Source organism: Zonotrichia albicollis, chromosome 1, assembly GCF_047830755.1.
Source record: "Zonotrichia albicollis isolate bZonAlb1 chromosome 1, bZonAlb1.hap1, whole genome shotgun sequence".
Lineage (NCBI taxonomy): Eukaryota > Metazoa > Chordata > Aves > Passeriformes > Passerellidae > Zonotrichia > Zonotrichia albicollis.
In genome coordinates this window covers 111,384,223-111,411,466 of record NC_133819.1, presented here as the reverse complement: position 1 = coordinate 111,411,466, position 27,244 = coordinate 111,384,223, and the positions used below count along the sequence as shown (strand labels likewise).

At 43.0% G+C, this 27,244-nt stretch overlaps 1 protein-coding gene across 2 annotated transcripts in view; it reads left to right on the top strand.

Moving 5' to 3' along the window:
* Positions 1-403: 403 nt before the first annotated feature.
* Positions 404-27,244, top strand: part of GAREM1 (GRB2 associated regulator of MAPK1 subtype 1) — a 102,329-nt gene continuing 75,488 nt past the window's right edge. Inside the window, exons 1-2 of one of the 2 annotated variants that reach the window (XM_074550267.1) lie at positions 404-988; positions 23,385-23,525. In XM_074550267.1, coding sequence (XP_074406368.1) covers positions 868-988; positions 23,385-23,525 — 262 coding nt within the window. In that variant the 5' untranslated portion in view covers positions 404-867. Of the gene's footprint in view, positions 989-23,384; positions 23,526-27,244 lie in introns of those variants that run through there. The other variant, XM_074550276.1, reaches the window with a different exon arrangement.

The window sequence follows — 27,244 nt, the reverse complement described above, 5'->3', positions numbered from 1 at the left end:
ACAGTTTTGACACAGAAGAGAACAAACTTGAGCACAGTACAGTGCAACCACCCAGGAGTTTTGCTGGTTTCATTTCCCAGCGTTTCTGCAGTCTGGCAGCCTGGAGATCAAAATGCATTAAATAAAGGATAAGTAAAATATCTTACGAAGATCATATAAGATTTCATCACAGAAGCCACTTTGAAGAACGAATGTCTACAAACGTTCCCATGGTGTGAAGACCTTTGAATACGCAATATGTGTAATACCTGCGTGTGCAGTAACAGTGCACAGCCTGTATACATGAACTCACACGTATTTTCGTGACTCACAGGTGAAAACTAAAATAAGAGATGCATAGCCCAAGTGCGGGCTGCACGTCGGGCGAGCGGTCGGAGGGTGGAGTGAGAGGGACGGGCTGGGCGGCTCTGGCAGGCTCAGGCTCTGGCTCTGGCTTTCCGCGCCGGGCGGGCGGGCAGCCCGGCACTTTCCTTTTCGGCGCGGGGAGGAGCGGCAGCTGCGCAGGCGTTGCTCGCACCCTGTTGATTAGTCAGTGCTGGGATGGCGCTTCCTGGGCCAGGCGCGGCGGCGGCGGCGGGCGGCCCCAGCCGGTCCCGGGGGGCGGCGGGAGCAGCAGCAGCCGCAGAGGCAGCAGCAGCCGCCGCCGCAGCAGCAGCGGGCGCCCGGCGGGCCTCCCCCTCTGCCTAGCCCCGCGCGTCCCGGGCGCCTGGCGCGGAGAGAGCCCTGCTCCTTCCCTCCCTCCCTCCTTCCTTCCCTCCCTCCCGGCGCCCCCTCCGCTGCCCGCACCGTTGGCAGCCGCCCCGCCGGGTGGGAGCACCCCTCCGGCGCTGCCTGTCTGGCTGCTCCCTCCCCTCCCGGGCCGGGAAGATGGACCCCGGCCCGCCGCTGGGCTGCAACCTCAAGGACGTGAAGTGGAGCGCGGTGGCCGTGCCCCTGGACCTGCTCGTCAGCACCTACCGGCTGCCCCAGATCGCCCGGCTGGACAGCGGTGCGTGGGGCGGGGAGCGGGGCCGGGCGGGCGCCGGGCTGCGGGCGGGCTGCCGGACGCGGTGCCGGGAGCGCCCCGCGCCTCCCGCGGCTCCCGGGAGCGCTCTGGATCTGGATCTGCTGCTGCCGGGGCTCGGTGCGAGGCTCCCGCTCGCCGCGGGGTCCGCGCTTTGCTGTGCACCAACACACATATCTGGGTGCTGTGCCCCCTCCGCGGGTGCGGAGGGCACCTCGGTGCAGCCGGTGTGCTGTCAGCTGCCTGCCCCGCTGAGAGAGGTCCTCGCCCTCCCAATTCAGCGTGGAAGGGCACTTTCAGCACTGGTGTTTTGATGAAGTGATGCTACAACAAGGCCAAATAAGAAGGCATACAAAATAGCGAAGTGGGCTAAATCCCTTGTGTTACAATACCCTAAGAAGGCCACGGACCTGTAAAAAAAAAAAAAAAGGAGTAACGTATGAAGCCTTTTTAGTCTCCAGATAACTTTTTATTACAGTTCACTTGGGTCTCAACTGCCATTTCCAAGTGTGCAGCTTTTTGTTTACTCCAGGAAATATGAATCAGGTCTGACAGAGCAGCTATGACAGCACCGTTTTACCGTTCCTAGATCCATGCCTTGAAAAGTAATGTGTCGGTGCAGAGAACCAGGGAAATATGGGAATTTTTTTATAAAGGCTCAGACAGCTACTTTGTAATAATGTGTATGTGCATTTGCATGGTAGCTCCATGAAAACTGTCCAGCTCTCTAAAGGAATGCTGAAGGTAACTCAGTAACTGGAAAAAAAATCTAGGCTTTTTAATTCATTAGCATATGAAGTCACCGTGTACTTTTATGATATAATAGAACAGTTATTGATTTATCAAGTTTTGTATTGATTTGGAAAGTTAAAAATGAGCACAGGCATTATCCTCTGTTACTTCCCAGTGTACAGGTCAAGACCAAGACTGTTTTATTACTTAGCTGCAATTTCCATACTGCAGTGATGATTTTTGACTTTGCCCCTGGATTATGCAGTATTTTTCCTTTCACTCGTAGTACTTCTTCAGAGCTGGCACTCAGGAGCAGGTTAAAGAAAAGGGTTTTTTTGCTTTTTTAACTGCATCTGGCTGTTCATCATACTGTCAAATGTATGTTTTCCTGTGAGAATGGCAAAGCTGGCATGTTAAGGAGTTCCTCGTGGTAATACCTCCTGTTGTTAGGAACAGCTAAGATGGCCTCCAGTCACTGCACTTAAGGCTGTTGATTTACTTGAGGCTCCTGGCACTGATTCAGGCTCTAACAGGATGTATATATATTGATGACTTATTAATTTCCCTCTCTGTGTGTTGCATCTCCAAATCTCCCCATTCGTCTTGTCTTTCTTGGTTGGAAGGTACCTGAGAAAGCTTTGTGGGTAGAGAAAGTTTATGGGTTTTGAAGCAGGCAGCTGTTGGGGTTTTTCTCGAGGGGGAGTCCTTGTGTTGGAGCTGTTGATGGGAATACCCCATAGTTGTTGGGGAGGCAAAGATGTTGTGGCATTTGTGCGAAGGCTTCTTTGTCCCATGTGCCACATTGAAGGGCATGTGCACAGGCAAGTGGCTGTAAACAGACACGAACTCTTCTGCCCATGGCCTGAGATGGCCAGACAGGAGACAGCTGTTGGTATGGGTGTCCTGCTGCAGTGGTTCAGCCCTGCACTAAGCCCTGCCAGGAGGCAGGCTCAGGTGGGGCTCTGTGTGAAGGGCTTCTGGTTGGAGCTCATTTAGGTCTGCCCGGTTCAGCAGCTCATGGGTCTTGTTTTACCTACTCAAATGGATGTACTTTTAACTTGGGGCACTACAGACAGCAGACAAATCAATATTTTATAAAGCACGCAGACGCCATGGTCTTGGGGATAGGAAGAGAATGCTTTTCCCTTTTCCAGAGAAGCTTGTCTTGCAATAAGAGAAAGCAGCCATGAATCAGTGCATAGCCTTCTAAAGGAGGAAAGTTGGGAGTGTGCAATGCTTGTGGAATTGACTGGAGCACGGGCTTTGGCAGGGTGGTTGTTCTGCATCCCAGTTCTTGTCTTGCAAGGTTAACAAGTGCAGTTCAGTCAGAAAATTTTTTGATGCAACGCTGAAGAAAATAAATGCAGAGGACAATCCAAAAGTGTGTCATCCAGTGCTTCGGAAGTTTAAGGCTACCTCTGTTAGCAAAGTAGTGTCGTGTGCCAGTTTTATCAGGGTGTGGCTCTTATCTTTGGGTCAGGGTTTGTTTGCACAGAAATGCTCTCATGTCTTCTTCAGGTGCTGAATTCCTCTCCAGGTCAGTGGTAGCTGCGTGTAATTCATGCTGTTGGAAATCAAGCCACCTGTAGATGTCTGTCTTCAGTCACCTTTTGATTCTGTGGTTGGTCTCTGTCTGTAGCAGCAAGTTGTTTCTTGGCTGTTGTTTCATTTTTCACGAGGTTTTGTGAAAGCCAGAATTTTTTCCTTCTTGCAAACCAGGCTGTAGGAGAGGATGGTAAAGCTGGAGCTGTATTCTCTTCAGAAGATGTCAGTCTTACTGTGTTGTTTCTACATTTCTTCATGGAGTTTAGCACTTGGTGGATGATGTTCTTAGATGACACCACACAAGATGTCCAGTTTTGCACTGTTGCTTCACCTTCTGGCCTTTCAGTATGAAGCGGAAGAATGAGTATGATCAGTTCAGTTTTATTCTTCGAGCTTGGATGTGCAGCTCCTGGAAAATTGCCCTAAGTAATTCAGTTTGATTTCTTGACAGGATGAAGTTATGAAATATTTATGTGCACTAAATTTGGTCCTCTGCTGAGAAGGGAGGGTTTTTCTTGATGGTATGGGAGGAGGTAGTCTTTTGTTACATCAAGATATAGTTGGAAGTAGTTAGGCATTCATGCCTCCCTTATCCATCTAGAAATGATAAATATGTCAACTTCTGGGGGTTTTTTTCTTCAGAGTTTGAAAACCTGAAAAACTTTTCAGGTTTTTTATTTTGAATTTTAAGACTGGTTGTGTTTCATGTTATGCTTTTGGATGCTGTTAAGTCATAAATCAATTTTTTTGTTTCAATGTTTTATTGTTTTCTTGGTGAATATTGTTATATTAATTGAACAAATAGACTGAAAGAAACCCAAACTTGTCACTCTTGAAGGGAGCAAATGGGTTTTGTATGGTTTTTTTTCCCAACCTCCATAACAACTTAAATATTTCTAGATGGTAACTCAAATACAAAGCTGCTAAAAAAGTGCTGAACCCCCTACCAGAGAAAATGCATGGACTTGATCTCACGCTGTGGAATTCACTGAGTGGGCTCTTTCAGATGAAAAGAAGCAAGACTTGAAGAGCAAGAGAGGAACGAGCTTTGTGCTGTGTTTTTCCTGTCCTCCCCCCTTGGTGCCCCCTAGTCCCAATTTGCATTGTCACAGCTGAATGCCACCCTAGTGAGAGACCTGTGGGTGGGTGCAGTGGGGGAAAGATTTTGCTCTGGGAACCCGCAGCAGAAAGAGATCTTATCACAGTGTGGTTTTTGCAGCGGGGCAAAAGGTGAGCGTGGCTGGCCTGTGAGAACCGGGCCTGCACGTGAGCCTGGGCTTGGCTCTCCTCAGACCATCAGGAGAAAAAGCTGATGGCGAAGCTGGGACTGTGTCTTGTTGCTAGTGCATAAATGATGTTGTGCCTGGTGATCTCAGGGCTTTAGATATCTGGTAATTATTTTTCTAAGGATAATTTTGGAGGGTAAAAGAGAAATGCTATCAAGGTTAAGATCAAGAAAACATTGCTTTGCATAGAGCTGAGCTTTAGGCCAAGCTTTTTTTTGTAAGCTTACTGCTCCCTTCAGACTCAAAAGAGCCTGTCATTCTTTTTCTTAGTGGAACTCCCTTTTTCCCAGACAGTCTTGATATGTTTTCACAAGTAAAGATCAGCCTTTCCTTGTAGGTATTTTTTACCCATATACTGAATTTGAACTGGAAGAGTTCACAAAAATTCTCAGTTTGTGTACAAAGATTAAGGTTTATAGGATTAAGAAGCCATGTGGTCCTGTGATTATTTTTATTTTTTTTCCTAAGTAATATTTAGGAAAAAAAAATGTGGTGGTTCTGTTGGGATCAAATACAGTGGCACTTGACCTCAACTGACAGAGAAGTGATTCCCTACTGTGCATGGCAGGGAAAACATGCTGAACTTTCCTATGGAGGAGATGACGGATCTCAGTGAGCCACCAAGGCAGTGAAGGAAATTCTTCCTTACGCATTGTAAATGTGCTGTAAGATGAAATGGAAGAATTGGTGGCTATAAAGAAAGGAAAAATCTGTTAAATGGGTAACATTTAAAAGGTGATTTTCTTCTTTCTTACCCTTAAGTGAACTCCTGTGCATATCAGTAGTGGGTGAGTAGTGAGTTCGTACTGCTGTTGCTCCTGGGGACGAAGGGATTTTATTTAATTGTATTTCAGGTTCTCTTTTTCTCTTCCATTGCAAAACTTTCTCATGGTGACAACTGTCTGCCCCAGTCATGTTCAGGGGACCATTGTTCTGTTCAGCACATTACTGCAGAGATGATTCCAGTTCTGGAAACTGAGCACCCTCACATCTTATCAAAGAAGATCATACTCAATAGAACAGCATGGCCATGTACATAATGAAAATTTTGCATTGCATCACTCCACAAATGTGGGTTATCTGTGCAGCTGAACAATACTTTGAAACTACAAAGAGACTTATTCTTTAAAGGTCTGAATGCTGCTATCCGTGCTTTAATTGTCTTGAATGACCTCCTTCTTTTGCTAAGCTAGTGCAGCATGTCTCAGTAGTCTGCTATTGAAGAAATCTTTAAAAGGCATCATGTGGGAGTAGGGCAAAGCTTTTGAATGGACCAGAAAGAAGTTTCAGATATGCTCAGACCCTGGGTAATGGCCATGATCTGATTGCCAACTGTAGGTGTGGCTGCCTTGTCCACTGAGGTGTGGCAGGTGATAGTTCTTATGTATGGGGCAGACAAGACAAGTGTTTGATTTGGCAGCAAATATCCTCAAGATCCATTGTGTCCATATGGCTTGATTTCTTCCTGAGGTGCTGAACAGCTTTGAAACTCTGACTGTGTGTTCTGCCGTTGAAGAGTAATTCCAGTAGCATCTCCTGCTAGCTTGCTCTTCTTTCTACCTTCACTGTGTGGTCTGCTTTTTCCATCAAGACAATTGAATGAAAAAAACAATTGACAGGTTGCCACTAACCACTGCTCCTGGGTTTTTGTTTTGGTTGGATTGTTTTTTCCTTTTCTCCTGCTGGCAGAGATGTGTTCCAGAAACATTTTAGTGAAAAAGCTTTTAATTCATTTAAAACCTGCAGCTACTGAATGGTGTCTGTGAAGATTATCATGCCTTTCTGGAGACGGAAGCCAGTAGCTTGGCAAAACCTGCTCCTAGGAGTACCCTGGGAGAGGGTGAGATAAAGAGTTCAGCATCCATTTTAATAGTGTGTATTGTATGTTCTTAACCAGACATTTGAACCCTGGTAGGGTGTTAGAGCTGCTAGGATGGGAAATAGTTACATTGCTCTTACTTCTTGTGTGCTTAATAAATGTTCATATTCTTCTCTGTTATTCAAGGTGTGAAACCTACTAGCTCTTTGTTACAGTTTCTAAAGTTTTGACTTTGTGAGGTGAAGCCTTGGTGTACCTAACTGGATAAACACTTCCTGGATAATTATGTAGTTCAGGTATTGGAAGGTGAAATACCATTAGTCTTTTCTTAATTGGAATTCAAGTGCTGAAATTTGAAGTTCTCCTCCACCATCCCCCCACTCTCCCCATTTAAATTACACATAGCTTTCAAATAAAGCACAAGGTACACATAAAATCTAAGGTATTAAGGTGCCTCAAACAGTTAGTCAAACCCCTAAGCTTAAAACAAATGTGGTGTGATGAATCATATGCTGCTGTTGCAAGGAATGGTATAAGTCTAGCATAGAAAGAAGGGCTTCGTTGTTTTGTGCTTTGTCTGTAAGTGCTGTTCTGGAACTAGGTGTTCCTGGCTTCGGTGATTACGTGAACTGGCACTCCCTGTAGTGCTCCAGCAAAGGCAGCTATGCCAAGATGAAATGCTGGAGGATATTGGACAGCATGGTCTGGTGCAACAGGATTTGATGGAAGTTGTGGGAAGAGTTGCAGTGTATTCCAGTCATTCCAGTGGTGGTTTGTCAGAAGCAAAGGGCATGGGTGTTGCTGTATTTCCTTTTGGCATTAGGAGTAACAAGTTGGTTGGATTAGGGCAGCTTAAGTCTCTCCCCTATAGGAAAATATTCATCATCTTAATGTGGATTGCATATGACTCAAAACCAACCTTCATAAAACTCAGTGAGCCAATATTTCAAGTCTGAATTTTTTTGCTTTTAATGGTCCTTCTCTTTGGAAAGAGTTTTACGTAGCATTTGTGGTCTGCGATTTTCATACCGTTTGCAGTATGAAAAACTTGTGGAGCAAACTTCACTGTGCCTCCACCTGTAAGCCACGACTGCTCATCTAAAGGGCTTAGCACAGAAATGCAAAATTGAGGTGTATAAGCAGATTGAAGAGTGTCTTTGCTGAGGATTAGAGCCACATCTGCACTGCAGTCTCTGAGGTGGCGTGCAAGTCGGCATAAAACTAATAAATCACAGCTTTGTCAGGGCACCTGCCTGCTTGGCTGAGGCTTTGCACCAGCAAGAGTAGCTGCTGTGTCTCAATATCGCCTGTACTGCTGCTGTGTGATGTATTGCCCTGCCAGGCTTGGTGCTGCATGCTGGTGGGTGGAGAAGGGTCTTCCTGGGGCTGGGGAGGCTGTGGAGTCCAGCCTTCTCATCCTTCAGTCCTTCAGGCTGCCTGTTCTGTGGAGGGAGATGCTCCTGAGACTGCAAGGTACACCCTGAGTGGATCAAGCCACGATGAAGATGGGAAATGCTGAGAAATATCTGCCAGAGCTGTGTGTTTGGGGGTGTGGGGAGCCCTGTGCCAGGGGTTGCAGCATCTGCATCCTCAGCAGAGGAATGAATGCTGGTTTTCCCAGGAAAAGCAGCAAATCTTGTTGCTGTGGGTAAGGTCACTCGGAGCTTCCTGGAAGTGCAAACATTCAAGAAATGCAAAATTACTTGAAAAGTGTCCTTTTTGGTTTTGGGGTTTTTCTTTCAGGATGTTGTAATCTTGTAATCACAGAGAACTTGGATGCGTGTGGATTTCCTTGGTCTGTGAGAATGTCCCTGGGCTTCTAAGAGAACCAAGAATAAAGATCTAAACATGGTCTCAGAGGCTGGAAGATGCCCAAGAGCTCAACCTGATGAAGCTGATACTGGAGTTGCTTCATAGCAGGGCTAAACCCTAGTGACTCAAATGTTATATAAAACACAACATGCTGCAATTCTGTTTGTGAAATGAGCAGGGAAAACATTGTGGTGGTGGCAAGGAAGTTGGGGCATTTCTCCTTACAGTCAGAGCTGGGGGAATGGGAAGAGGAGCTGAGTAAAGAAGTAGAAACCCCTTTTGATGGGCCATTTTGTGCCATGTACTGCTTTGCTCTCTGTCTTGGTGCCCTCATGGCAAAACATCTACCTGACATGGGTAAGGATGTGGCTCCATGGATGACAGATTTCCAGGGACACGCTGGGAGACTGCAGCCACTGTTTAGGGGATCAGCAGCTGCTGGCTGGGATACAGTGTGGGGATGTGCACCCTCCAAAGGCAATGTGCTGGACGAGAGGCTGTGTGGGGACACTGTTCTGCTCTGCAAGGAAGATGTGGGCTAGGTGCACAGAGTCCAGAGATTAACCACCCTGAACAGAGTGCATAAGCTTTCACTCTGTCCTGAAGGGACAGGCTGTGTGTGTGCCCAAGGCTGAGCCAAGGGCACGAGGGGAGGAAGGTCCCTGTGTGCAGCATCAGCCATCATTTCAGAGCTGCCCCCACTCGCTGTTGCACTGCCAGGGCTGCTGCTCAGCCCTGCCTGGGCTGGGCAGCCAGACTGAAACAGAGCATGTTTGCCTTGCAGCTGGGTTTGTAAAAGCTATGCAGTCTAAATAGTCAAGCTACTAACTTCCAGGAGCTATTTCCAAGTAGTCCACAAATGCTTGGATACCCCCTCTCCTGTGTTTGTTTTTCAGTTTGCATCTTTTCTGTTGTTGTGGTTCCAACTGGCAGTTTTGCTTATTTGCCCCGCTGAAAGCTAGTCTTGTTGCTTCCTGGCACCTCACCATTTTGGAGATGGAGGGAAGACTGGAGTGGGAAAATGAAGGAAATTTTTTCTTCAAGAAGGGGGAGGAAAATGGCATTTGTGCACAGATCTCTTCTTGTCCAGCTTTCCTGTTTTCAGCATGTCCCTTTAGAGCCTGGTGGGTTCAAGGAGCCCTTGGTTCCAATCTGTGTCGTTTGTTCCATGCCCTGTCCTGCATTTGTGGGCTTCCAGGAGGTGTTGCAAGGTTATCTGCAAGGTCACTGTCAGGTAAAACTCCCAGTAGTGGCAGGATGGAGCAGCAAAAGGAGCTGCTTCTCATATCCTTTCTTCTCTTCACATAGGATAGTCTTTCCTTTTACCCTGTTCATGTGTTGTGCTGTCTTCTTCCAGCACCTGTGCAAACTCTGCTTCTCCATCCCTCCATGTCCTCATCTTTTTGCTCTGCCCTCTTCTCTTTCCCTCAGTGTGGAGGAAGTCAGGCTCTTTGTTGGACCAGAAGCAGTGTCGTGCTTTTCTGTGTGTGTTCCAGGAGGGATAGCTGCCTGTGTGCTACCAGACATGGAAAAGCAAGCAAGCAAAGTAATTTTAGGCATTTCTAGAGACTTCAGTGTTTCTGATCACTGGGAGCAGAAGCTGGAGTTGCAGCTCATTGCTGTTAGAAGGAGCTGCAATTCCTTCCCTGCTGCAGAGGGGTGGCTGCTATCAGGCTGCTATCAGTGGCATCTCCCCCTGTGGAGTCCTGCACTGTGCTGCTGACATGATGTTTTCTTTCACTTCGGTGAAGGGAGTTTTGCTGGCAGGACTCAAATGTGAACTGATAGGCTTTGCATGTAGTGCTTCCTTTTCTTAGCCCGCACTGATTGCTGGCTTGACCTAGAGAATGAGAGTGGGCATGCTGTGTATTTGTAAGAAGAACAGTAATCCTTGTCAATTTGTGGTACGATGTGTTGAGCCAAAAGGAGAATCTTAGGTGTGTATCCTCGCTGCAAGACTGGCTTCCAAAGCACTTTATTATATTCCTACTTCTTTTTGTTTAGGCTTCTATGTATTCCAAGGACAAACTGCCCTGTTTCCTCTTCGAAGGGGCCACAGGCACACACATAGAGTTAAATCTGAGATTTTACCCAAGGTACACTAACATAATTTCATTATGGTCAGACTTTTTATTTCCTGTCTTAATCTCTGAATGTAAAGCAGAAAATTTGTAGCAGGAAAATATAAAAAGCATCTTCACATGTGTGACTCAGAGAGGTGAGAGGGCTCAAAATACAAAATGTAGTAACACACATGTGTTGCTGCAGTCCCTGGACCCAGGATGTGGCTGCAGAGCAGCAGCAAACTGTGACAGCACTGCAGCCAAATGTAGGGCAGACTGGAGGAGGAGAGTTTTCTGTTGCATGTCTTATGGGTTGCAATGTCAAATATCATTTGGTTTCCTGTCAATATATAACAAAATATCTTACGACCAAATTGCCTGTGGGCAAAGATAAATGTGCCCTCAAGGGGAGAGTGAGGCATGATGGGCTTTTTTATTCACACTGTGTTTGCATGCTGCTTACCAAAAGTAAAAGCTTTCCTTTCCACAGGAAGGTGAGTTGTTTTTTGGGTTTTATTTTTGTGTGTGCCTTCTTAAGGTGATAGAAATATTATCAAAGAGCTGTTAAGAGCTGTTATTCACATGTCCCTTATGTTTTATTAAAAGCAAAATCCATTCTTCTTTTACTTTACAGCTGAAGTATAGATTTCTCTGAAACAATGGAAATAAACTGCATTCAGGATTAAGACTGTTCTTGATCAGAGAAGGTGTAGGGCTGCTTAAAATGTGTTCCTCCTGTTAGCATTCCTGTATTACCCAGATACTGTTCCAGGATGTAAGCAGACCAAAGAAGTGCCCAATTAGAATTGAACATCCATACTTCTGTCCCTGTATGCAGTCAGCCCATGTTTGAAGGAACATTACCTGCCTATTAGTGATACTTGAATTTTTGCAGGTTGACCAGAAGGGGTGGGGTGGATGTAGCTAAAAAGCAGAGGCAATGGCAGCTCCAACAATCAGGGGCTGTGTGTGCAGAGGCCATTAGTGCCTGCTCGGACTGAGAGGGCACAGGGAGGTGGGCCAGGCCACTGGGCAAGCAGCCAGGTGGCAGCCCCACTTCAGAGCAGAGCTGAACTTTTGTTCACTTCCAGCTGTTTTTATTTCATCCTTAAACCCGGGCTGAAAGGAAGATGAGAGACAAATTAAATTGTAATGATGAGATCTCTGAAAGCCAAAGAAAACTATGCTTGAGCAGCTCCTGCATTTGGGGTACTTATTTTTAATTGGGAACTTGTCCAAGATGCCCTAAGTTCAAGCAGGGATCGCTGCTGTGCAACACAAAGTGCCATAGTGTCCCTTTAGGACTTGGGATAGATAATGAGAGGATAGAGCATGTTTACTTGGATGCTATTTTAAAATATCATCTAATTATAAATAACTGTCAATGAGAGCTCCCCAGCTCTCATGCTGTGCCCAGGATAAGTCTGAATGAACAGACTGTTTCTCTGTCTGCCAGGGTAATCTGGAATCAAATTCTAGCTCTTAAATCCATGAGGTTGGTAGGGTTAACATTTTCTTCATTGGCATCCCAACCCTGGGGAGCTTTCCCCAGCCTTCCCTGCCCTCACTGCCCCAGACCTGTGCAGCAGCCAAAGGTGTGCAGCTGCCTCTGGCTTCATGAGCTGAAGCAGCCACTCAGTATCTGCGCTTGGACATAAATAGGAAGTCAGTGACAGTGTGTTAAGTGCAATGCTAAACGCTGACCTCCCACCCCTTAAGTATTAAGCTTGTCCAGCTGGGCACCTGATGCTAAACAGGCGCTTGGAAGTGTGTCCTGCAGTGGACCTCACAGTATTTATAGACACATCTGAGAAGGAGCTCTCCTAAAATGAGGAACGCCTGCCTCTAGTGAAAGAGAACCTCAGTTCTCTGAATGGAGTATTTAAAGGAGCTTATTTGTATGGCAGCAAACTACTCAGAGATCTCGTTACTGCTGTGTTTTTCCTTTCGTCAGGTAGTGCTGTCAGACTGCTTTTAAAAGCTGCTCTTTGCATTCTTCATTTCCAGGCCTGGTGCCTTCATTGCAAAGGGCAGATAAATATTTTAACTTTTTTACCCCTTTGACTTCGGCCATGAGAATTCAAAATGGAAAATTAACAACATATGAGATCAATACAATTCCTTTCACTCCGTATAGTAATAATAAACTAGGCTAGAACCTCTATTGCATGCAATGAAAAGTTATTTATCTTTATCCTCAATATTTCTAACCTGCGACCATTTTAAATGCAGTTAAACTTGTCATTCCTTGCTTTTTTTCTTAGCACTTCAGATTTGTGGTCTTAGGTGATTTCAAAACCAGAGAGCTCTCTTCTGTAAGAATCTAATTTTTTTAAGGAATTGAGTGGTTGTATGATTTTTTTCCTTCCTTTTTTTACCATGACAAATAGTTGCCACTAATAGTTGGCAGACATTCAACATGTTGCAGAGAATCAGAATAGTTTAAAGAATTGCTGATATTTTCTAGGCTGTTTTAAGTAACCATGGTGTTTGACTGTTTTGTTTGATCAATCATAGAATTAAATCTGTCATGAGGATACAGCAAATCTGCAGTTACATCTGATGATGCTCAATATTAATAAGAAGAGTAATTATGGTAGCAATAGCAAGTTACTCTGTTTTGGAATGTGAATGTTAAGATGTTGTTGTACTGAGTGGTTTTTTCCCCCTGTGTGGGAGTGAAGAGCAGTCTGTGTTGAAAGATGTGTTTTGGCTTGTTTGGCTTGAATTCATAAAAAGTAAGGTTTGTCATTCTGGGATGTTAGTTCTGAAGGCTTGAAATAAACACAAACAAAGCTCAATGAAATCTGTGTTGTTACTACTCTTTCTTTTTTTTTCCTCACTAGTTTTCTTATGAACACAAAGAAAGCAAGATGCCAAGGTTCAAACTGTGAGATTGCTGAAGTCAGCAGAGAGTTTACCATCAGTGGCAGTGGCACCAAAATTCCAGTTACTGCTTATTTAAAATATTTGTCCTTCTCTTCCCTGCAGTAGGTCAAAGAGGTTTTTATGAAGGCTCACTGAGATGCTGTCTCTGTATATTTGCAGCTAGGGAAAAGCTTGCCTTGGAACAAACTGGATTTTTCAGTGGATTAATCTGTCCCATAGCTTTGTAATGAGATTATGGTTTATGCTGATTTGTTGCAACAGTACTGGTATATCCAGTCATTCCAATAGCAAAATTCTAATCCTAGAGAAATAAATCTGTCTTCTTGCTGGCAGGCATAAAAAGAATAGGTGGTTGGGAGTCTCTGCTCTCTTGTTAGGTATTAGTGGGTGATAGCTTAAGTTCAGCATCAGTTGGATTGAAGCAATTTGATTTTATCAGGCTTTTGCAGAGGGATTGGAAATTGCAGAAATAAAGCCTTATCTCCTTTCTCTTGATTGTGAAATATTTAATGGTTGCCCAGAGCAAAGTCTGATCACAGTACTGTGAGGCTGAAGGATTACATCAGTGCACAAAGTACCCCAGGTGGTAAGAGAAGGCACTCGGGGGGTGATGCTGTCCTTGCTCCTTCCTTGCTGAGCAGGTAGGGGCAGTGAAGCAAGCTGCATTCCCTCTTCAGACAGCTGAAAGTTGTTGCAGTGCAGCCAGCAGCAGTTGTGTTTCAGCCAAGGTGTGCAGTGGCAAGAGGCTTCATCAGGGACAAACTGTTTCTTGGGAAGATGCATCTTACCCAGCTCTCCCTGAAGCTGCAGGAAGATTCAGTGTCCCTCCCTCCACCATCCAAGGTGGGGACAAGTGTAATTGCTGGTGGCAATTGCTGACCTTGCTGCAGATGAGCAGCTCTTGGGCAGCACTGGATGAGGCTGGGCAAATCTCATTGACATTTCCTACATTGTCTCAGCAGTGAATTAATGAAGAGATGATGTGAAATTGTTGTTGAGTTTGTGAGGCACAACCTGAGCTGGCTTTGATGCCTAGCTCTCAAATAAAAATAATTTTTAAAACCTCTTTTTTTAAACTCTTTTTGTGAGTAAAAAGCAACACTGAACACTGGCAGATTGAGTCTTAATCTGACAGACAGCACAGAATTTAGACTAATTTTAACTGAACTTCTATGCCTACAACTTTTCCCCACTTCTTGTTTCTGGCAAAAAAGGAAGTATGTAAGTCATCTTAAAATCAAATTAAGTATGAATCCTTATGCTGTCAAAGGAAACTTTTCACCCACTGGAAGATATGAATTCTGTGCTGCTGATGGAAGGTCAAGTCAGTATTGCTTTATTTTTTTTTGGAGAGAAGGGTGTTAAGTTGCAGTTTGAATCATGACAGAAATGCTCATTGATCCAGATAATGGGAAGCAGCACGACTGAACGTGCTGCAGGAATGGAAGTGTTAAATGGAAGTACATATTGAAAACTACTTGGGAATTTGTTTGAGAAGGAGGAAGGGAAACTGAAAAGTGAGGCTGATTATCAATAGTCCTAGATAAAATTGGAATATTTTTCTAGATCTTTGTGCTGAAAGATCAAAAGATTGTGTAGCTGGGTACAGAGCCTTCTGTTTTCATCTCTTCCACTATGCTCAGACACAGAAAGTCAGTTGAGACCACTGTCAGGCTTGCCTAATGAATCTGCCCACTTTAAATTAAAAATTTAGTACACTACATTATATAGCCCTGAGATGTTTAAATTTTAATGTGGTTTGTTTTGGTTGGGTTGTTTTTTTTTTCATCTTACTCCTAGAAACTACAATATTTGCTCCTAGAAATTATAATATTTACCCTTTTAACTTACTGGCAGGCTGTATTTAGACTTTGCATGATATACTCCCACGCAGGTTGCTATGCTTTCTTTTAAACAAGGAAGTTTCTCTGATCAGCTTGATTTTAATTTTTTAATCAACCTTTTTTTGTGTCTGTATGAAATCAGAAAGTCAGACTGATAACATGAAGTGGCTTTCAGAGAAGGTTTTACTTCTGTAGTAGTAGTGTTTTCTCCAATTGCATGCTCTTTCTACTTCTCTGCCATTGGGCATTTAATGCAAGAGTAACTCTTTTGAGCATCTGTTCAGTCACAGTGACATTAAAAATTTCAATTTTTGTAGGTCTAATGTTGCTACAAGTGGGCTTCATCATGTAGCAAAATATTTCTGGGATGTTCTTCCCCTTCCTTTAAGACCATTACAATGATGTGAATTTTTCCCTACAAATTTCCTTTGCTACTTCAGACTGAAAAATTCAGATGCTCTTCTCTACCTAATGAACATTTTCTGGTGACCTACATCACAGACCAGTGCTTTTGCCAAAGAAATAGCACTGACAGGCTGAATAGCTCAGTGGAGATTTGACTCCATAACAGAGGACAGTGCCAAAGCTTAAGCGAGCAAACCACCCTAATTTAATATTTATTAGTCTTTGACATTCATTGAGGTGCGTCTCCATAGATAAAACACCCAGCAGATAGTGTGCAGTGTGATGCAGTGTACAGAAAACAAAAGGTTTGACTTTCTCCCTCCCCCCTTCCTCAGAGTTCAGATGGAGTTCTCATAAGGAGAGGCGGCACAGCCTGCTAAATAATAATGAAATAATTTGTCCTAATTTAAATATTCAGACTTAGCAAAAACTTTTTGTTTCTTCACCCAAAACGCAAATCCCAAATCATCACTATAAAAGAAGAAAGCTCCAAGTATCAATGAAATGTTTTTGAAGGAGAGGAGGCAGCTGTTGTGGCAGTAACAGAGCTGAGTGCTTGGGCTGGTGAAGGATCATGTGTTGACAGCGCTGTGCAAGTGGGATGGAAGCTGCCCCCTGCACTCTTGCAAGGAGCTTGGAGTTCTCTTTCAATAGCTTGTTGCCCATGCTGACACTCTGAGGCTTTTTTTTGTGTATGTTTTTTCAGAGAACTTGAAAGCAACAAACTCAGTGCAGTGCTGCTTGAGTGCTACTGGTGCTTCTGTGTGTCCCTGAATCAAATGAGTACAAATTCAGATCAACAGTGAATGCTCTTTGTGATGCAGCCTGGTGTACATATTTTTGTTTTTGCTTATTTGGTTTGTGTGGGACAAGAAGTTTCCATCTGCTGTTTTTTTGTGGGTGTTATGCCTTGTTTTTTGTTGTGTTGTATTTTAAGAGATCAGAATCCCAAACAAACAACTGACTAAACAAGAATTAAAGTGCTGAGACCTCTTTGAAGATTATGTAAAGGATTAGCCCACCAGTGAGAGGAAACAAAGACTCTCAGATAAGAATGGCTCTTCAGTTATTATTGATCTTTTCTTTCTTATTTTATTTTTTTTAAAAGCAAAAAAATGTTGTGGTACCAGTCTTGTTTTAACACCTGGTGGTACTGCAGACATACCCTGGAAAGGCTTGCAGGTCCCTGTGGTGCTCCCAGACCCTCATTGCCAAGGAGACTGAAGTGTGTGTGATGCCTGCAGTTCACAGCTGCTTACAGGTGCTGAGTGTTTCTCACCTGTGTGTGGTCTCCTCAGGTGTGCTGTCTCATCAGTGCTCAGCCCTGAGCTTCTGGGTTTTAGATGGGGTCTCCCCAAAGCTTTTGTGCTGAGAGGAGGCCTTGGCTTCATCTTTTACCTTTTGTAGATCTCCCAATAACATGAAAAGAAATTGAATTCATCTTAAGGTGTTACCTTGTGTGGGAGCTATGTGACTAGCTGTGTCTATAGAAACACAAATTTGCCTTTCCAGAAACAAGACAGCTTTTATTAGTTTGCTAGTGACAGATTTTGTAAGTTCCTTCTTTTTCCCTGAAAAAGCAGCACTGGCATTTATATTTGTGCTAGCAGTGTGACCTCCCTCTGACCCAAAACATCTCTCTGCACAGAGCCATGCAAGTCTGTAGTACTGTCTTTTTTTTTTCTTTCTTTTTTTAACAAGAGATAGATTATAACTTCATTTCATGCTGTGTGGGGCTGTCCTTTTGTTTTCATGATGTGGTAGGGTAATGTTAAGGTTTATCTTAATGCATGGCTCGCTTGGTCCTCAGCTAGGGAAAATCCAGGCAAGCTGCCTGCCCAGTGAAGCAGACAGTGTGTGAGTAGGGCTCTACAGTGCAATGAAAGCATGATGAATAAGAACCTCACTTCTTTCCTTTTTTCTGGCTTCTGATGGTTTTGCTTTCTCTTAGTTTTCAGTTGTTGCCAGATAGACCTCCTTCCCTTGTAACAGTAGGCACATGCTGATAGTTCTGCCTAATTATTTCACAGCACAGGTGCTCACCTGCCCAGCCAGGCACCTCTTTTTCCAGGTGGCACGTCATTCCTAGCAGATGTCAGCACAAACTCGAGGGGGAATAAGGTGGATGTTATTCTTTTGTGTATTTTGGTAGGTACCTGGCTGAGCACCCAGTCGTGATTTTTAATATTGCTGAGATTTTTCTATGTAATGATATGTAATGTGATTATGGAACATTAGATGGAATAATTAAACTCACCACCTACTTAACTGACCAAGACAGTCTGGGTGATGCACTTAATTGTACGGCATCTGTTACCTTGCATGCAGATGGTGTTCAGGCCTAATGAAAACACATGGCCCTAAGTCTTGCTGAGTTTTCCCTGGGGTTTTCCCAGGCATCTTTTTCATCAGTTATTTCACAAAAGCCATCTTAAGTTTCTTGTGAGCTCCTGGTCCTTTTCTGTAAGCTTATTCATCCCAGAAAGAGCAAGTTCAGCGTGCTTGAGCTGATGTGCAAGGGACAGCACTAAGCTCACTTTGCAGTCTTCTTTGATGAGTAAGATGAGTGGAATGTGTCCATAACATCTTCCTGGCAGGAGGAAATGGTATCTAGCTCATCTGGTGTGTGTAAATGGAATCTCTTGCATTACTGGAACCTTGCATGCGATGACTTCTCTTTCTCTGAATTACCTGGTTACCTACTATTTTAATGTCTCCAGACGCAAAGCTTGTGCTTTAAGGCAGTGATGCAAACTCTTAGCCACAATGACAAAGTATGTGGCATTATAAAGCATTTATATTCCTGTACATCACTGCCTATTTTTGGCTGTGTAGTTTCTGTGAGTGAGTAAGTGACTCATATTGGCCTGAACATTTTGCAGTGACTTGAATGTTAGTTTTTCCAATATTAGGAGGAGAGCCGTAAAAGTTTTGCTGTTGGTTTATTGGTTGGTTCTTTTCGTTTGTTTCATGAATTTTCTTTTGTGGTTGGTGTTGAATAGTCATTGTTGTTTTTGGCAAGCAGAGTACGTGGGACCTGTGAGTTTTCTTTTGTGGACTGTAACGGGACATTAGGGAAAGGCTCTTCTCTGAGAGGGTGGTCAGTCACTGGAACAGGCTTTCCATGGAGGTGGTCAGGGCACCAAACCTATCAGAGTTCAAGGAGTATCTTGATGATACTTACCCATATGGTTTAGTTTTAGCCAGTCCTGTGAGGAATGAGCAGTTGGGCTTGATGATCCTTACAGGTCCCTTCCAACTTGAGATATTCTGTGATCCAGGAGGAAGCAAAGAGGAGAGAGGAGTGCTCAGACCCTTCAAAACTGAAATGGTCTTCAGTTCTTCTCCTAAGGCTTTGGGGGAATTCATAGACATTTTGGAATTGTGAAATACTAAACTAAATAAAAATTCATGTGTCTTTAGAAAGTAAGCAGTGGCAACCACTTGAAGAAATGTCTCTTTTGAAAAGAAATTACTTTCTGTGCTGCAGCATAGACTTATATAAACTCAGTCCCTGCATGTAGTTGACTTCTGTTTTCTCACCTGGTTCTCAAAAAGTGGAGGTGAAGACGTAATTTCATCTCTGAATTTGTAGATGAAGGAATCCTGTTGCTCCTTCATCAGTCTTGCTACAGTTGTTAGCTGTTAAGTTGAAATTAGAATGTTTATAATGACAGATTTGCCAAATATGGATGATCCAGTTTTGGAACTAGAAAGAATTATTAAAATAGAATTGGTATTTAATGTAGATAGTATTTAATAAGCATGGGATTCTTGATTAAGCAATTACCTTTTTTTGTAATGACTGTATCAACATGTGAATGATTTTCCTTTCCTGGTTAGTGTTTCCCCTGCAACTACCCTTCAACAAGTGTGGTGTTGGCAATATTAGAGGGTTTTAGGAGTTGTACAGAAATGGGTCATGCAATTCAAAAATTATAGTGAATCTTATTTGCAATGAGCACCTAAAGACCTATTGCAGTGCTGCTTTGGTGGTGCTGAGTGGAGTACCCAGATACTGATTGTGGTCAGAGTACTTGTGAGAGATCAGCTTGTGTTGGAACATACTGGCTAAGTTTTCAGTTTAGGGGTGTGTGGCTTTTAGTCTCAGGCAAGGATGGGTGTTGACACTTGACGTAGGGTTTAGGAGCTGCTAGCAAATCATGGGTGTCTTAGTCTCAGGCATTATTATGAATAAACTTGACTCATATTTTGGAAGGAGGGAGGCAACTTGGGGAAAGGTGGGGAACTGCATGTGGTAGTTCATGCTTCTCTTAACTTTTATTTGGGGGAGTAAAAGACCAGCACAAGTATTTGCCTGTCGATTCTTTGTAGTGGTTTAATTATATTGCAGGCATGTGGGGCAGGGAGGAGAGGGTGAAAAGATAGAACAGCTAATCCACACTGGATCATAAGAGACAAAGATTGCTAAAGATGAGTGGCCTCTGTTCTGTGTTTCCTCATGTTGTCTTATTTTTATGTAAGCAGCAGCCCAGGAGTGTGTTGAATAGGTGAGAACTGAGTTGCATAGCTGGTGAATGTGAGGGCTGCTGGGTTCTCTCCCACACAGCCAAAATGTGATTAATGGAAGGCTTGCACAACTTGTGCCACTGGGGTGGGGGGAAATCAGAGGGAGTGTGTGTGGCTGTTTTGCAAGGTATGGCTGGCTGAGAGAAGTGTAAAGGGATAACTGAGCCTGGGCTGGGACAGGAGTCTTGTAGCAAGGGTCAGATGGGTCTCCAGCCTGGAAAGTCCTCCCCTCCAGGAAGAAAGCACTTTGAAATCAGTGAGCAAGTCTTGTGGGGGAGACAGAGTAGAAGAAAAGGGAAGAAAGAAGTGAGTTGCTTTGTTGTCCTCAGTCACGGTTTCCTTGCATAGATTGGATACCATGATCAGACAGGTGTTTTTGAGTCCTTTAATCCCTTGGTGACAAGGAGCCTCTTCCTATAAAGCAAACCCCAGGAATCTGTCTCACCAATGGTTAGGAAAGATCAGGGCTTGCTAAGGGCAGACTTGCCCTTTGTTAAGGAACCAAGGGGAGTGTCAACTCCTTGTCACATCTGCTTCACCTTGTCTCCTCCAGTCTCCTGTGGCATAGCATGAAATTCATTTCCGATGTAATCAGTTGCAGCAAATAATTGGTGTAATGAGAATTGTGGTTTCCAAGGTTCTGTTTAAGAAAATACAGCTACTTCCAGCTGCAGACTCAATGATGTAGTCACTCTTGGGCCTGCCTTACTAATCTCTTTTTACACTCACCTGTCCCACCCAGTTTTAGTGGAGCAACCACTTAAACAGATCACAGCATGTGAGCCATGGCTGGAAGCACCTTTTCATAATGGGTGTCTTTATTTTCCTGAGAGTATCTTCCTCAGATTCTTCGAGGGTGACCCATACTGTAATTATTTCCCTGCAATTCTGGATGTAGAGTCCAGCCTTCCTTCAGGTAATAGTCTGAAATTATACCTACAGATTGTAAGGCAGAGAAAATGTATACCAAAGATGCTTTGTGTTTTATTCCAAATTTGTTCACCACTGTCAGTGAAACTAGTAAAATGCTAGGTCTTCCCTTAGGTGCCATTGGTTGGATTTTGTTGTGGGACAGAATAATTACTTGTTGCCACGGATTATAGGAAGCATGAGTGTAACTTTCAAAACTGAAACATGAGTTTCAAATAACACCATTTATTATTATTATTGTTATTGTTGTTATTATTATTGTGCTTTCCCTCAAAATCATAAAACTTTGCAGCAAGCTGAAGGTAATTTTTATATATATTAGAGGTTGCCCTGTGAGCAGAAAACAGGAGATGCTTGAAGTCTGATAATTTGCTAAAACTTTGCAGGTGTGTAATTCCTTCAGCAAATATATGTGAATTTCTTTCGAGATATGGATAGGAAAGGAGTTCCCTGGTGCTGCATGGTAATTTTGCCATTCTTCCCTGGGATTTATGAGATCCTTTGTCCCAATGTGCTGTGGGTGGAGGGGTGGTGCTTCCCAGGATCAGGAGCTGGTGTTAAGCAGCCTGCCTGTCTGGGCTGCCAAGGGATGTGGTCCAAGGAACACCTGGAAGCCAGTTCATGAAATGGCCTGTTTACCTGGAAGCTACTTTCTGTGCTGTGGAAAAGAAGGGAGTCTAGAAATGTGCTTTCATATGAGCAAGAATAACTGCTACTAAGGAGTTTTGTATTCCTTCTGACTTCCTTTTTTTTCTCCTTTACACCCCCATCATAGCAGTTTACCCATGGTTATAAGTTAAAGACACAAATGGGCAAAGCAGGAATGTTTTTAAGGTTTAACAGGCCATGGAACAGCAGGCCCATGGAAGTCCATCTATTGGACTCTGCAGGTTTGGCCATGTCTCTCTCTTGTTTAGCCAGATCCAAGTTTCTGGAGGAGACAAGCAGAATCCTGTGGCCAAAGGCTGTCAGACCAGATGGCCCTAATGCTCTCTTCTGATTTAAAATCTTAACAATTCTCACACACACCAGTTGCTCTGTTTAAAATCGTGTGGGAGGGTGCTTTCTGATAGAATGGGAGCATGAAATCAGGCAGGAATGGGCTGTGTAGAAGCTGTTGCCTACGGTGGAAGAGTGCCTGTTGCAGGCAGAAAAAAAGCTCAGTGGAAGTAGCTCTGCAGAGATTGAACAGAGGAAATATCTGCTGCCCCAGGAAAAAATGAGGAAATTCTCATGCTTCCACTGAATTTTAGGGATATCAGGACAATGTGGAGAAAGTTCAGTTTGTTGTAGTAACCGAAGGGGATGGGTTTTGTCCAAACTTGATTCCAGGGCTAAACTATTTGTGTTATTTTTGGCTGTAACTGCAGAGAGCTGGTGGGAGAGAAGGAAAATGAAATTTAAAGTTTCGTTATTCTTGGACCGTGTTTAGTGTCTACTGAGTGTTTCTGAAAGTCCAAGTGACTGCTTCGAAGACACCTGGAGAAAGGCTGGGTTTTTTTGTGTGCTTAATGCAGAAATGTACTGAGCAGGGACTGCAGGTGTGTAAGATCAGTTCTGTGATGATACACAGAACAGTTTCCTGCTCTGGGAAATTTTGATCATGTATCATATCACGCTTGAGATGTGTAGCTGGCACTTTAGGTGGTCTGTCTAATATGGTTCTTGCAGTTGCTGGAAAACCTAGCAAAGCACTCTAGACCTGATCATGCACTGCAAACTGTAGAACACTGCAGAAATGCAAAGCTATGAGGGCAAGGGAAGAAAGAAGAGTTTGATCCTTGACTGTGTTTGGGATAGGTTTGACTGACACCAGAGTAGAAAAGTACAAGAGAGTGCCTTAAAAAGGTGAACAACATGTTGTCTGGGTAGGCTTCTCATTGAATTTCAGTCTGAGAGGGGACTTAGATGTTTGTGAAAATTTTTAAAATATTTATTTATTTATTCATTTCTCTTCCTTAAGTGATATGATTAAGTTTATAGACATCTGAATGGCTAATTAAGCAGTGGCTTGTAAAGGGATAGAATGACAAAGATGAAATCTCTGTGTCTGAAAGTGAGATATCCAGTTTCTACTGTATGGTAGTGTGATGCTTCTCTTTTAAAATATGAAAATGTGGTGGGGTTTTTTTTCTTTATTTAAAAACGAAAGGACCTCTTGAGTATTTGTATCAAGTGAGATAGGCAGACCGAAATAGAAATATAAAAAGTGTATTTATGGAGAAAGTTGAAAAAGGAGCCCCAGAACCACTACTCATTAATCTGGATTACATCTCTGTGATATTGTATGTGTGCACTGAGGTGTTTTGCTTCATGTTTGTTTTCTGGAAGGTAAGGTGCTTAAGTTGCAAAAGTGAATACTGGATAGAGTTGAAATTTGCTTAATTGCATTTTTAATTATCAAAAAGTCTGGAAAAAATAAACACCAATAAGAATAAAATGCTTGTTGTGATGTTCTCCTAATTCATCATGCAGTAAGTGTGGTTTGTTTTATTTTTAAAAAAAACCCCTACATCTGTTTTACAGGAGAAACTATAGAAGGTCTTCGGGAGAGCGATTATCTTCTGATTCATTCGTGCCGACAGTGGACAACAATCACAGCTCACAGTCTGGAGGAGGGTCACTACGTCATAGGGCCAAAGATAGAAATCCCTGTGCATTATGCAGGTAAAGCTAATGTTCACTGAAATACAAATTCAAAAATAATTCATTGCCTGCCACTCATACTGATGGTTATATTGGAGAGGGTGAAGCTAAGCCTCTCACGCCATGGTCTGTGGGTTAACTTTTTGGTAACAGAGCAAGAGATACTGACTTGCTTGCAGGGCTGCTAAATAGATGTATTTCATTGAGCAACACATTGACAGAGCATGTAGCTGTGTAGAGGAATTGATTTCAATTTGAGCATAATGAGTTGCCAGCATTTCTCATGTGTGAATGTGGAGACACAAGTGTGAAAGTTTGAAATTGCCTTGAAATGTTTGGTCAAAGATGGAATAGATTTTACATTCAAGCTGGGGGGGATTTTCTGATGTTTTCATGGTAAATACCAGGGACTCTTCATAATAATACTGCAGTTTTAAACTAATGCTCCTCAGTAGTGCCTTGTCTTTCTCTGCCTTCTTGGGTGATAGAATAATACTGCTGTTCTAAGTAGCTATGATGCAACTAATCCATATTTATTTTATTATTTGAAGTTATTTTTACTTTGCTAGGAAATTATTTTTAATACTTTTTCCTGCTGTTTAGTGTTCTTATCACAAGCTGAACAGAGCAATACAATGAGTGGGAACTGTTTATGTTACAGCAGTAGGTAGAAAACTTTTCAAAGCTGGAAAGTGTGAACTGAAAGAGCCATGGCTACAAAGTTAAGAGGTGGGTTTAGAGTTTTCATTAGTCTTCTATATAAACAGTTATCAATTAAATAATGTGCTTGGCTCTGCTACAGTCTCCTTTAAAACACTGTGCACTGAGGATGTGCTGAGTTGGACAAAACCTGGCTGAGTTGCTTTGTGTCAGTCCCACCAGTGCTGCAGCTGCAGCAATGCCCCCTATTCCAATGATGGAAATTACACCTTTTGCCTTCTTAGGCACTGTTTCTCCTTGGAGTTCACTGCTGGAATGTTAATTTTTCTATGATATGTTTAAAAACTTTGGTCTGATGGCATATAGTGTCATAATGTATATGGTTTTAAAACTCTCTGAAGTTAACTTTCTTAGGATAAACATTTTCTGGTGCTTATGCTTAGTAATGTTGATCCTTTTTTTCACACCTCCTGGCTGCATAAGCTCCAGTGGTGTGGACAGATAAACACTTCACTTCCTTTGAACGGAATGCCATGTTTTAAAATCCTTACACTGATTCCTGGAAGGAGAATTGAAAATAAAATGGTTAACGGCATAAGAGATCTTAATGGGTTTACTGAAGGCTTGGTTTGGTTCTTCATTTTTAAAGTTAACAAAGATATGCTAAGCAGGGTTTCCTGACTCTTCATGTTTCCGTTCATTCATATCTTAAATTTACACAGACACCAGAAAAATAAAAATCCATCCCCTGAGATACAGCAAAAGTGTCAATGTGCTTTTCTTCCCGGCTTGTGTTAATGCAGGAAAAGAGGGTGTGTTTAGTTAGCAAAATACATTTTGCTGTCAAAGAAAGTTCCCTGCCACAAAACCCTCATTAATGACATGAAAATACCTGAAAGTTCAGAAGCTTCCACTAGTGAGGACATTTACTGAACACGAGATGAGCTCCAGTGTTGCCAAAGGAACATCCCAAAAATGGTCTGGGCTAATTTGCAGAACCAGAGCATGTCTGGTGGGCTTGCCTCCATGAAAGGAGAGATGAATCTACACATGTGAAGGGTTAGCTAGTGAAGCCTGCAGTTTGGCACTTGGATGGTGACATCTAAATGCAGTTAGAGGTGTCTTCCATAGCCTAAAGATGAGCTTGTGCTGCTGTGGAGACCATCCAGAGGTGTGTGAGCCAGCACTGAGTGTGCTGTCAGCGCTGCACTGTCTCAGTTCACTGCTTTTGGGATCTGAAATTCCCTGCTGGAGATGCCAGGTTTAATGGAGCTGCCCGAGCCAGCCTGCTGGGCTGGGTGCTGGCCTGGATTATGGGACATGGTTAAACTTTAAACTTCTGTCAGCTGAAATGTACTGCCTACCAGAATGACCCTTGCAGATGGAATATAAGAGTTCATTGAAATGACTTTCAAAGGTTTTTTTTGGCTTGAATAGAGTACCTTTTTTGTTCTTTAACCCTAGAATGTCACAAATTGCAACATGATTTTCATTGTAACAGTTGAGCAGGAAGAGACACTGAAACTGATTTTGTTTTCCTGAGATTACAGTTTAAGTACCATAAAGTCATCGCTCATGTATATATAACTATGAGCATAAAGTAAATCTTATTTTGCTACTTGCTAAATCAGGTTTTGATACACTTATTAAACAATACAATAAAGCAAATACAAAATAAATACAATAAAGCCTTACTAAAGAGGGGGAATGCTGTACATTACATTTAAGTGAAATTTTATTACCAGAACCTGAGTTGTGCAGTCTTGCTGGTGGTGCTTTCCCTACTATGAAAAGCATAGCAGGTTGTTTCTTTTGGTGGTGGCAGACATGGTTAACTTTTGCTATTAAAGATCATATATGACAGCTGTTAGTGTAACCATTCTCTCTTGAATATTCTCTCCAGTCTGCTTCTCTTTATAGTAAAAATTAAAGTTAATGTAGCATCAAGTTAAATTTTTATGTAATTAAAACGAAATAACTAATGCATTTCTGGCACTTAAAACAACAAAAGTCTTCACATGCATATGGAATGGAGAGCATATTAAAATTAATGTCCTGATAGTGCCCTGTCTTGGCCTGAAAGAATGGGTTTCACAAGAATCCAAGGTAAACCATCACAGCAGATGGACATTCCCTTGGTGTTGTTTCCTTTCTTCAGGTTCACAATTCACACTTGATACTTACAGGAAGGTCTTATCAGCTCTCTGTCGGAGCTAGTTATGTTTTGTTCCTGGTACTCTGATATCCTTAATTTCTACTCTAAAAGCAAGTGTGTGTTACCAATACCCTCTAGCTGACATAAAATATTACTGTTAGATTTTGCTTAGGCAGCACAGTAACCTTCACCTTGATAGATATCTCCCCTGGTAGCCTCTGGAAAATACTGGTTTGTGATCTCAATTTGGAAGATTCAGGGCCTGTTGGTATTACACTTTGCTGTGCTGAATTACACTTTGCTGTGCTGCTGCTTGCCAAGAAAGATACTTTTCAGTCTTCTGCAAAGGTTCTGCATAGGAAGATGTGTGCCAGGGACATGCTGGTGACCACAACTCAGACATATTCTGTGATAACTGAAAGGCACTGAAGACACTCTCAGGGTTTTAATACTGTGGCCCTCAGGTGCTGTCTGATTCTTCTTGCATTACTTTCCAGGACTCTACAGCTCAAAACTATCTTCCTGGGGATTCTGAGGTTTGTGTTTCTGAGGATTTATCAGCTCAAGCCACAGAGGTGTTCTGCTCTGACTGTAAATGGCTTGGGTTCAGTCTGCTGTAAATGCCTCTGCTACATGGCCATAGTTGTTTATGTGTGCACATTATTGATGTGAAAGTGGATGATCAAGTTGGATGTGGTTGCTAAAAACCTGCTGCACAGGAAAAGTGGCACAGAAGGCTGTGGAGTGTGTGCATACCCCCACCTACACAGGGCAGTCTTCTCTTTCAAAGGCCGTGCTAGTGTTTGTGAGTGCATGCAATGAAAGAAAAAAGTACTTTGGGATCAATTGGCAGCATCCAGGTCATTTTGCCCCAAACGCTCACTCCCATGTTTAATCAAATCATAACAGGACTTTTAATGTTGGG